This window comes from Lipotes vexillifer, unplaced genomic scaffold (assembly GCF_000442215.2).
Source record: "Lipotes vexillifer unplaced genomic scaffold, Lipotes_vexillifer_v1.1 scaffold6, whole genome shotgun sequence".
Classification (NCBI taxonomy): Eukaryota; Metazoa; Chordata; class Mammalia; order Artiodactyla; family Lipotidae; genus Lipotes; species Lipotes vexillifer.
Window position 1 is genome coordinate 163,878 of NW_006799037.1, and position 12,385 is coordinate 176,262.

At 39.7% G+C, this 12,385-nt stretch overlaps 1 protein-coding gene and 1 non-coding gene across 2 annotated transcripts in view; one reads left to right on the top strand and one right to left on the bottom strand.

Moving 5' to 3' along the window:
• Nucleotides 1–12,385, top strand: part of ZNF143 (zinc finger protein 143) — a 55,728-nt gene that overhangs the window by 30,244 nt on the left and 13,099 nt on the right. The window contains 5 exon segments of the mRNA XM_007471384.1: nt 172–297; nt 1,721–1,900; nt 6,761–6,988; nt 9,728–9,876; nt 12,278–12,385. Of these exon segments, the coding sequence (XP_007471446.1) occupies nt 172–297; nt 1,721–1,900; nt 6,761–6,988; nt 9,728–9,876; nt 12,278–12,385 (791 nt within the window).
• Nucleotides 2,709–2,781, bottom strand: TRNAE-CUC (transfer RNA glutamic acid (anticodon CUC)). Its single transcript has one exon. It is a non-coding gene; the product is annotated as a tRNA-Glu (tRNA).

The window sequence follows — 12,385 nt, forward strand, 5'->3', positions numbered from 1 at the left end:
CAGCAGGACAGTCCTGAGTTGTCATACTCTTTTACCTTTTTAATAGCTATTCTGTTGTGTTTGCCTAGTATTATATCCTTGGTGTTTACTATATTTTTCAATAACTTAATCTCAATGGGCATGCTTAGAGGGATCTTGTGTAATTACATTTCTTTTAAATTTTTCTTAAAGGTTATGGATTAAAAAGTCATGTCAGAACTCATACAGGAGAAAAGCCATATCGATGTTCAGAAGATAATTGTACTAAATCTTTCAAAACTTCAGGAGATCTACAAAAACATATCAGGACTCATACAGGTACTGGTGTGAAGAAATGTCATATCTAGGCCAGGAGTTCTTAATCTGCAGGAAGGGACTTGGGGAAGTAGTTTCTGGAAGCGTTTCAGGGAGTCAACGTCAAGGGCTTCTCTTAAACTCCCAGAACTCCATGCAATTTGCCATTCGTGCATGTATGCTTCTTTCCAGGATGAGGGCCTGTAACGCTGTTAGATTCTCAAAGGGGTTCATGTTCCAAGAGATTAACAATGACCCTAGACCACCAACCCTCTCAGTTTTCAGGAATTATCTGAGCAACAGGCTTATTTACCTAGGATTATACGTCTACTTGGTAGCCCAACAGAGACCAGAACCTAAGGCACCCAGTTCCTTCTCAGTTTAGTACTGCTTCTTCTGCATTAAGCTGCTTCTCAAAAAAGTGTCTGAACCCCTCACAGCCCCACAGAAAGAAAGGCTTGTTACTTGCTTGTGATCATCTCCCCTGTCCTTAAATTCCTTCTCTGCTTTTCCTAAAGGGTACTTTGTTCTTATCTTCCCTCCCCTCCCCTCCCCTCCTTGTACTTGATTATTTGCAGATTGGTAATATAAAGGTAATTATTTGCTTTGGATCAGAGCTGGAAGAGTTTCAGAAGCTGTTGATAAGCGATGCTATTATAAGCTGTTGACTAAGTAGTATAGCATAACGTCCTTTAGTTTGAGATTTTACTGCAGATGTTTTAAACGTATTGTTATCGCTTTGTCCCCAAATACTTCTAAGTATTCTGAGATAGTTTAGCAGATTTTCATGGAGGATTCTTCCAGTCATTAAAGTTTAACTTTTAGTTAAAATATGATCCCAAATCGGCTTTACTTTACAGTGTTCAGGAACAAAGCTGTAGGTTCCTGCTTCTATTTCATTCGTGCTCTTAGTTTTATCTGTTATATCAGAGGCAAGCGTCTCCAAGCTCCTGAGGATAGTAATATATTCAGCAAGTGTTTTTGATTCATATTATGTGTTAGACACTAGATTTTAAAAGGACCAAAAATTCTTTTTCTCCAAGTATTATAGAATAAAGTAGGAGGTAAGCTTTTAGGGGATTCTAGGGTTGTTCTAACTTAATCCTTATTCTAGACTCTATTTTTCTTTTGTATTTCTTTATGATATGTATTTCTTTGTCTTCTTTTCTCAGCTCATTTTTTAATATGCCTTTCTGGGTAATTCCATTTTGGAAAGTCATGTAATCAGTGATGAGTTTTGAATACTATTCAGGTTTTCCTATGTAAATTTAAGTTTGGAGTAGATGATGCTGTTGACAGAAAAAAAGAGAAAAAAACTCAAAGGGAAGCTCAATACAAAAAGGCTAGAGTCTGAGCATGAATGATCCTAAGCAGAATTGAAGGATAAGACATTTCAATTTTCTGTGTATTTTTGCACCATTTAATGTATTTCCCTTTGTGTTTTCAGGAGAAAGGCCCTTTAAATGTCATTTTGAAGGCTGTGGTCGGTCTTTCACAACATCGAATATCAGAAAAGTGCATATTAGGACACACACAGGAGAAAGACCTTATTACTGCACAGAACCAGGATGTGGGAGGGCATTTGCCAGTGCAACCAATTATAAAAACCATGTGAGGATACACACAGGTAACAGTCTAGTTCTTGGTCTTCTGTCTTTCAAAGCTCAGTTGAATTCCTGCCTCTCCTATAAACCATTTACAAGTAATCTCTTCCCTCCTTCCTGCCACTTGGCATGGTAGAAATGGATTATGCAACTTGAAAAAACTTCACCTTAGCATTTTTACATTTATTTATTCAATAGTTATTGACCATCTGCTCTATGTTCCCCTGCCAGGCACCAGAAATACAGAGACAGACAAGATATTTTCCAGGACAGTTGATTTAGGGAGGGATAGTAGACATAATTATTGCAGAGTATCTATGGATATATATTTTTTAACAGCTTTATTGAGATGTAATTCACGAACTGTACAATTCATCTATTTAAAGTATATGATTCAGTGTTTTTTATTATATTCACAGGGTTGTACAACCATCACCAAAATCCAATTTTAGAACATTTTCATCTCACCTGAAAGAAACTCCATACTTGTTAGCAGTCTTCTCCCACCCTACCCCCCAGCCATAAGCAATTATGGATTTTCCCATTCTGAATATTTCATATAGATGTACAGTATATGGTGTTTATTGTCTGGTTTCTTTCCCTTAGCATAATAGTACTGAGGTTCAGCCATGTCATATCAGTAGTTCTTTCCTTTTTAATTACTGACTAGTATTCCTTTATATGAATGCATCAAATTTTATTTATCAATTTACCAGTTGTTTTCACTTTTTGGCTATTATGAATAATGCTGCGGGAGTATTCATGTACAATTTTTTGTGTGGATGTGTGGTGTTTTTTTTTGGCTGCACCACACAGCTCTTGGGATCATAGTTCCCTTGCCAGGGATTGAACCTGGGCCCTTGGCAGTGAGAATGCAGAGTCCTAACCACTGGACCACCAGGGAATTCCCTTTTTTTTCTTCTTTTTTTTTTTGGACATATGTTTTTATTCCTCTTGGGTATACACCTAGGAGTGGAATTGTTGGATCTTATGATAACTTTAACATTTTGAGGAACTGCCAAATTGTTTTCCAAAGTGGCTGCAACATTTTACATTCTCACCAGCAATGTATGAGGGTTCCAATTTCTCCACATCCTAGCAAACAGTTGTTATCTCTCTTTTTGATTATAGCCATCATAGTGTGTGTGAAGTGGTATCTACCTCATTGTGCTTTTGATTTGTATTTTCCTAGTTTGCTAATGATGTTGAGCATCTTTTTATGTGCTTATTGGCCATTTGTATGTATTTTGGGGGGAAATGTGTGTTCAGATTCTTAGCCCATTTTTTTAAATTGGGTTGTCTTTTTTTTGTTGGATTATAAGAATTCTTTATTATATTCTGCATACAAGTCCCTTGTTAGGTATGTGATTTACAGATATTTTTTCCTGTTATTGTGGGTTTTTTGTTTTCGTTTTTTTTTCAATTTCTTGATGGTGTCATTTGCAGCTCAAAAGTTTTTAATTTTTTTTTTTGGCCACGCTTCATGGTTTGCAGGATTCCTAGTTCCCCAACCAGGGATCACACCCAGCCCCCTACAGTGAAAGCGCCGAGTCCTAACCGCTGGACTGCTGGGGAATTACCCAAAACTTTTAAATTTTTTTTTAAATTGGAGTATAATTGTTTTACAATGTTGTGTTAGTTTCTGCTGTACAATGAAGTGAATCAGCTATATGTATACCTATATCCCCTCCCTCTTGGACCTCCCTCCCACCCTCCCCCATCCCACCCATCTAGGTCGCCACAGAGCACCGAGCTGAGCTTCCTGTCCTTTATAGCATGTTCCTGCTAGCTATCTGTTTTACACATGGTAGTGTATATATATCAATGCTAGTCTCCCAATTCGTCCCACCCTCCCCTTAAAACGTTTTAATTTTGATTCTCCACTTTGTGGTTGTATTTTTTTTTATTTGAAGTATGGTTGATTTATAATATTGTGTTAGTTGCAGATGGTTGTTGTTTTTTTTTTGCGGTATGCGGGCCTCTCACTGTTGTGGCCTCTCCCGTTGCAGAGCACAGGCTCCGGACGCGCAGGCTCAGCGGCCATGGCTCACGGGCCTAGCCGCTCCGTGGCACGTGGGATCTTCCTGGACCAGGGCACAAACCTGTGTCCCCTGCATCGGCAGGCGTACTCTCAACCACTGCGCCACCAGGGAAGCCTGTATTGTCTTGTATAAAAATATTGAATCAGTATGCTATACACCTGAAACTAATATTGTAAGTCAATTATACTTCAATTTTAAAAAAGTATAATTTCAAGACAAAATCACAGAACAACCCCCCTCCCACCAAAAATACAAATTCATTTCCATCTTGACTGTGGTTTGGTGCCACCTAGTGGCAGTTTCTGCTCCAGCCTAAATATGAATAGGGCTGGTTCTCTGAGTTGGAATTGCCTGACATTTCCCTGCCTGGCCTTGTCCTTGTCATATCTCCCCTACAACCATTCCCCAAGATAGGAACTTTAAGCTGCCCTGCTTTGAGAATGCAGGCTGGGCAAAGGATGGAAGCAATCTCAATTACTAATGTCTAAGACGTATATTACAGATTACATTAGTGATTTTATATTTGTGGTTGGTTTTACTGTGTTCAGAACCATGGAAAAAGATGGAGTTAACCCAAGAAAGGTGTAAAATGAGAACAAACTGGGACATGCATATGTATACACACATAAGCACATTTTAGAGAGTATATGAGTTCACACTAGTACATCCAGTTCCAGCTCAACTTACAGGGCTCTTTTCTTCCCTCATTCCGTATTTGTATGTCCCTTCTTCCATAGTAAGTGCTCTAGCTTCCAACAACATCGACACATTTATTCATTGCTTAATCCTTTATTACACCTAAAATAGTTTCAGAGTTGTTTTGCCCATAGCACTACAATAAACAAGCCTACCAAGAAGAATTGAAGATTTGTTTGCAGTTTTCCCCACTCTATCCTAGTCCAAGACTGAGAGCATTAGTCAAATACTGTGTGTATGAGTTACTTTAATTAGTTTATTCTCCCCCTGCTACCCCTCACCCTGGCCCTGGCCCCCATACCCCTTCTAAATGGTTACAAGTATTTATTTAAACTAAGGTTAGGGGGACTTTGCTGGTGGCGCAGTGGTTAAGAATCTGCCTGCCAATGCAGGGGACCCAGGTTTGAACCCTGGTCCTGGAAGATGCCACATGCCACAGAGCAACTAAGCCCGTGCACCACAACTACTGAGCCTGAGATCTAGAGCCCATGCTGTGCAGCAAGAGAAGCCATCGCAATGAGAAGCCCACACACCGCAACGAGGAGTAGCCCCCACTCACCGCAGCTAGAGAAAGCCCGAGCGCGCAATGAAGACCCAATGCAGCCAAAAATAAATAAATAAATAAATTTATAAAAGAAAAAAACTACAGTTAGGTTAATTTGTTCCAGTTTGCTCTCAGTGTTAGATTCCCCCCACTACATATTAATAGTGTCTAGATATTTTATGATATTAAATAATTATTGTTAATTTTGTTATTTAAAAACATCCATCTTTTATACAATCTGAAATTTATAGATGAGATAGAATGCTATCTGGAGCTGTTTCAGAATAATCCAGGGTGGGAAGAGGGGCCAGAAATGTGTGGTGAATAAATGAAACTATATTGGCCATAAATTGATAGTTGAAGCTAGATGATTGGTACATGGGGGTTTATTGCACTGTTTCTCTATACTTTTGTGTATGTTTGAAATTTTCTATAATGAAAAGTTCTAAAAATATATGTACTGCCTACATTGTTCTCAGACTGTTTCATGGAAAAAGAATTATTTTGTATTGAGTTGTTTTTAGTGAATATTTAATAGCTTTTGATTGGATGCAAGAAGTCAACTGAAGTTCATATAAAATGCGTGTCCTTTTAGATTTACTGAAGTGTCCAAACTATGTCTCATAGACTTTTTAGAAAATCTTTGTTTATTATCCTTATAAAACCCTTAGGGTGGGACTTCCCTGGTGGCACAGTGGTTAAGACCCTGCGCTCCCAGTGCAGGGGGCCTGGTTTCAATCCCTGCTCAGGGAACTAGATCCCACATGCATGCCACAACTAAGAGTTCACATGCCACAGCTAAGGAGCCTGCCTGCCGCAACTAAGGAGCCCATGTGCCACACCTAAGACCCGATGTAAATAAATAAATATATATATATATTTGGGGACTTCCCTGGTAGTGCAGTGGATAAGACTGCACTCCCAATGCAGGGGGCCTGGGTTCAATCCCTGGTCAGGGAACTAGGTCCCACATGCATGCTGCAGCTAAAAGTTCGCATGCCACACAACTAAGGAGCCCACCTGCTGCAACTAAGGATCCTTGGAGCCCCAACTAAGGAACCCGCCTTCCACAACTAAGACTTGGTGCAACCAAATAAATAAATAAAAATTTTTAGAAAATAAATAAATAAATATATTTTTAAAAACCCTTAGGGTAAGCTACATTAGTTATACTAATAATTGCATTTATTATTGTGATTATTAGTAAGGTATCACTAATGATATCTAGATTATCTAGTTACAGGTAACAGTAACAGTTTCACCAAATCTTAGAGTTAACTGGGCAATGAACACCTCCATCCTTATTTTTCACATCCCTTGAAATTAAGGGGAAAGTGGTATTCAGGCATGGGATGAGACTCAGGGTGCAACCCACCTTTTGATCCAAGTTGAAACCATAGTTAAGGAGTCTTTTCTTGTTCACTGCCTCCTAGCAGGATAGAAAGGGATTTGACAGCTATTTATTTTTGCTACTAGAGTTTCCCTCTCTCTGCCCCCTCCCCCACTCCCCTCTCCCCTCCCCCCACCAGAAGGTGTGGAATGATTATGCCTTCGTAAGTAAAAGTTGATATTTTTGTATGTGTGTGCTGTTCTTTACTTAGGGGAAAAGCCATATGTTTGTACAGTCCCTGGGTGTGACAAAAGGTTCACAGAATATTCCAGTTTGTACAAACATCATGTTGTTCACACTCACTCCAAACCGTACAACTGTAACCACTGTGGGAAGACATACAAGCAGATCTCCACGCTGGCCATGCACAAACGGACAGCTCACAATGACACTGAGCCCATCGAGGAGGAGCAGGAAGCCTTCTTTGAGCCTCCCCCAGGTAAGAGTTTTTTCCAGTATGTCTGTGTCTGTGTTTGAAAAATCAACAGTTATGAACATAATTTATGACTTAAAGCATTTTCTCAAATCATAAAGTTTTTCAAATAGTCAAACATATCATTTACAGCTGTGATAATTGCTATCAAAGAAAGGCACTTAATGCTCTGGGATATAAAAGGGGAAGTTAGTCTAGTCTCGTAGGTCAGAGAAGGCTCCCCTGAGGAAGTGATTTTTGGAGAGATCTACAGGGTGAATAAGGGTTAATTTGGTGTAGAGTCAGGGATGTGGGGGGTTGGGGGGGTGGTAGGGAGCAAAGGTAAGAGAACGATCCAAATAGAGGGATTGGCACAAGCGAAAAGCCCTGAGGTGGGAGAGAGCAAAGTAAATCGGAGAGACTGAAAGAAGCCTGGCCAGCATGGCACTTCTGCTTGGAAAGGTGGTATAAAATGAGACTGCACAGCAAGGCAGGGGCAGCCTAGACTATTTGGGTGTATTAAGATGTTGGTCTTAATCATAAGAGCGGTGAAGCACTCCCAGATAACTCTTAGTTGATTCATGTGCTATTCAATAGTGTTGTTGGAGACAAAAACATTCATTTCAATAAGGATAAACTCTTGGAAAAAATATTTTCGAAAAAAAAAATTTAGAGAATTAGATTCTATGATTTCAGTTAAATAAATCAGCATAGTTAAATAGGTAAAATGAAGTAGGTTTTTCTAAAACAAACAAACAAAAAGAAACATATGTTGTCCTATTTCATTGAGTACCTCCTAAATGGAGTAAATTTGAAAATTAAAACATCTTTACCCATTCTTAACAACTAGTATTGAAGGGTTGAAAAACATTTAGGTAGGAAAAAAATGGTTGGAGAATAAGGAAAAGAACAGATCATTCACTGTCTACTCAGATAATTCTCTGGAGTTCTAATTTGTCTTTTCAGATATCAGTCATGTGATAGTAAGAAAATAACAATTCCTTCACTCTTCTATTTTTTTTTTTTAATTTTATTTATTTATTTTTTTGCGGTACGCGGGCCTCTCACTGTTGTGCCCTCTCCCGTTGCGGAGCGGACGCTCAGGCTCAGCGGCCGTGGCTCACAGACCCAGCCGCTCCGCGGCATGTGGGATCCTCCCGGACTGGGGCACGAACCCACGTCCCCTGCATCAGCAGGCGGACTCTCAACCACTGCGCCACCAGGGAAGCCCACTCTTCTATTTTTTAATTTTTTTATTTTTGGCCATGCCACATGGCTTGTGGGATCTTAGTTCTCTGACCAGGGATTGAACCCGGGTCCCTGGTAGTGAAAGCGCCTAACCACTGGACCACCAGGGAATTCCCCCAAATTCCTTCACTCTTGAATGCTATGCTGTTTTGTAGCCAAAGCAGTGTAAGTGTGCATGGTTAGATATTACAACAGCTGCTAAATCGTTGCAATTAGAAAGCAGACTTTCATGATGTCAAACTTAGGTTTAAGACGGCTCCTCTTTTAAGATTCCTCAATCTCTTCCTTAAATGTTGATATTTCAGATTGTCAGAATTTCTTGTGTTCTAGAAGATAATCTATAATAATATACATTTTGTTAAAAAAATTAAAGTAAGATTGTTTTTCCAAGAATAAGGATGGGTTTATGTTCCTTTTCTCCCATATGGTCCCCTAGGTTTTGAACCCATTGGAATAATGGTATAATAATAAATATAATAAATAGCCATGGAACAGAACAAAAAGAAATGAAGTAATGAGTGTCATAGAGATTACACCATGATGACTATAGCTGTATGAGTGTAGGCATCAACCATAACTTTGAGAAGTACTCATAAATTAGCATATAAAGTCCTTCTTTGAAGGAAAAAAATATATTGACCCTTTTTCTGGCATCATGAGAGGTGGAAAGCAATAGAAGAGAGGGATCAATAATCTTCCTGGTTGCCAAGTATGGCAGTAATTGACTATTGAAATTGCTGTTTACTTGCTGGTTCTTTGTGAAATAAAGAAGCGGAGGGGCCTCCTGTTCTGTTACTAAATGGTTAACCTTAACCCAGATAATATGCCATTACGTTGTCTTTACACAATGATATCACTGTGTACTGATGACTTATAATCAGTCACTTGCGTTAAAAGAGTAAGTAACTTAGTGTTAGTATGTTGTGTTTACATACCATTTTGGTTTTGTGGTTAATGTTTATGAAGGTTGTCTTATCATTTTTAGCAGCTTCTTAAGTGACTGCAAGGACTTAGTGCATACATGCCATGTTGGAAAGGTTATTTGCCAGTTAGTCTCCCTGTGCAGTTCCCCCACTCCCTACCCCAGCACACATGCATGGTATCACATAATTACACCAAATAAGAGAGTAAGCAAGGTCTCTCAAAATTAGAACAGTTACACTTTATGTGGAAAAGTTTGGTTTGGTCTGCTTTGATTTGGTTTGGCTTTGCAAAAGAGGAGGTGGAGAGATTGGCAGGAGGTGCTGGAAGCCATTTTCATGGTTTAGAATTTAGGGACTTCCCTGGTGGTCCAATGGTTAATACTGCACTTCCAATGCAAGGGCCTCAGGTTCAATCCCTAGTCAGGGAACTAAGATCCCACATGCCACATGGCCAAAGAAAAAAAAACATGATTTAGAATTTAATACACATGCCATTTAACTTTTGTCAGTTTTCTCTGTAATATTTAAAATCTCCTCTGTTTTCTAAAACAGCTTGGTTGTTTGATCAGGTAAATAATTCATTTGTTTTAAACAGGTCAAAGTGAAGATGTTCTTAAAGGGTCCCAGATCACGTATGTTACAGGTGTAGAAGGGGACGATGTTGTGTCTACACAAGTAGCCACAGTAACCCAGTCTGGGTTGAGTCAACAGGTTACACTCATATCCCAGGATGGGACTCAGCATGTAAGTACCCACCAAAAGTCAAACCAGTTAAATAATATTTCTCTGAGCCTGGGCTTGAAAGGCAGGTTGGGTCCCAACTGAGGAAAGCCTTGAATTGGGGCACAGAGTTTGGAGTTTAGCTTGTAGGCAGTGCTGGATCTCCTGGAGGCTTTCTAGTATCCTGTTGAAAGTGACTACATGCAGGGAGATTAGTAAAGAGAGAAGGTTTGTGACTCTGTAGAATTCAAATGGTGTTATGGGTATTGTTCAAATGTGAGGTGGTGAAGGTCAGAACCACAGTGAAATTGAGGGCTTGAAAAGTAATAGATCCATATGAAACCCAATTCAGAGAAGGGATAGGATTGAGAAGTCAGCAGAGGTTTGGCTGAGGTGACGAGGACATCATTAAAAGATCCTGGCAAGTCAGTGATGTAAAATTTCCAGAGTGTGACTCTCTCCCTACCTGGAATCATGGGAGTTCACTTAAATAACTTCACAGAATTAATAGAAGAGGTATCTTGATTTCCCCAGGAAAAGCAATATAATGGCTGTTGTTCAATAGTCAAACTTGTCATTGTTTTCTAGATGACACTAGCCTAAAATAATTCAGACTTGATTTCATTTTTAAGCTCTAGCTAAGGTTGTCTTAATAACTGGTGGAAATAGACATATGGGGTTCTTTATCCTTCTGTATCTACCTCTTCCATGGAGAACTCTCTTCTTACCTGTCTCTCTCGGACCTTTACCTCCCATGATTAATTTGCCGTCTGTGTTGATAACTGTTAATGTGCTGATGTTAGCTAGAAGGCAGAACGTATTCAGGATAGGAAAATAAAAAGCACTTGTACCATCCCACTCCTTCCTCTTCCCTTTACTTTTGACATCACTAATTCTACACAACACTCTTTGTCCACTGATTGGCATATAAGATTTAACATATTTACTAACACAATTTTTAAATTTTTATTTATTTATTTATTTATTTTTGTGGTACGCGGGCCTCTCTCCCTGTTGCGGCCTCTCCCGTTGCAGAGCACAGGCTCCGGATGCGCAGGCTCAGCGGCCATGGCTCACGGGCCCAGCCGCTCCGCGGCATGTGGGATCCTCCCAGACCGGGGCACGAACCCGTGTCCCCTGCATCGGCAGGCAGACTCTGAACCACTGCGCCACCTGGGAAGCCCCACTAACACAATTTTAATTCAGCATCAACCCTAAGCCTTTTTTAAAAATTAGATCATCACAGATAGGCTCTGTGGAGGTCATTTGATCTAACCTCCTTCCCTTCCTATACTGGAGAAATTCCCTCTACAGCAGCCCCCATATAGATGAGGCAGTTTCTCTCTGAAGAGACAGTCTGTTCCATTGCTGGATAATTTGAGGGTTTATCAGACTGGAACTTAACCACTGTGTCATCCACTCATGGCTTTTCTCTGACCATATAGAATGAGTCTAATCCCTCTTCATATGTTTTAAAGCAGCTATTTTCCCCATCCCAATGTTGTATTTTCTCTAGATATAACCTTCCCATTTCCTTTAGGGATTTCTATTCCATTCCTTTGGTCAATTAAAAAACAAACATTTATTGAACCCAATGACAGATATTTTGGTAAAGTTAGTGTGGGGAGTACTGGAAGGGGGGGTATCGTAGTCTAGTAGGAGAGGGACATTCCTAAAATGAAAAATAATTTCTCATAATGATGGGTATATAATCGACAGGTATGTAAAGTGTTGTGGCAACCTGGAGGAAGGGGTAAATGATGCTTCCTGAAGGAATCTTGGAGGCCCTTGTAGAGAATGGCCATTCAGCTGGATCTTGAAGAATTTTTATGAGCTAGCCAGGCAGAGAGTGAAGGAAAGGGCAAAGTCACAAAAATATAACAGAATATGACATTCCCGGGGATGCAAATGATCTGTTGTGGCTGGAGTGCCAGATTTGTGTGCTGGTTTGGAAGTAGTGAAAGACGAGTCTGGAGAAGCTGTTTAAGGCCAGATGATGAAAGGTCATGAGTGCCATGTAAGAAGTGTGAACTGTAGTGATGGGGAGTCACTGGGGATTTGAGCAGGGAGCATAATGAAATTTGTTTGTTTTTTAGAAAGGTGACAAGGTAGAGGACGATTAAGGATGGCTTAGACTAGATATTTGGAAAGACATTGTATTGCAGAAAATTAGATGAGAGAAAAATAGGGGTCTAAATTGGCAGTAGAGATGGAGAGGAGTAAATGCATTTAAGGAATATTCAGTTTTTCCAATAAAGATATTAAAAAAAAAAGGAATATGCAGTTTTTCTGATGACCTGTTTCCACTGTAAAATGCTTATTTGCTCCCAGAGTAGACTTATACAAGGATTAGGCCTAGCCCTTAATAAAGACTGCCAGATAAAACAAGAAACATTGCATGATTGTAAAATGCATTGTATTGCAGGTGAACATATCTCAGGCTGACATGCAGGCCATTGGCAATACCATCACAATGGTAACACAGGACGGAACGCCCATCACAGTACCTGCTCATGATGCAGTCATCTCCTCA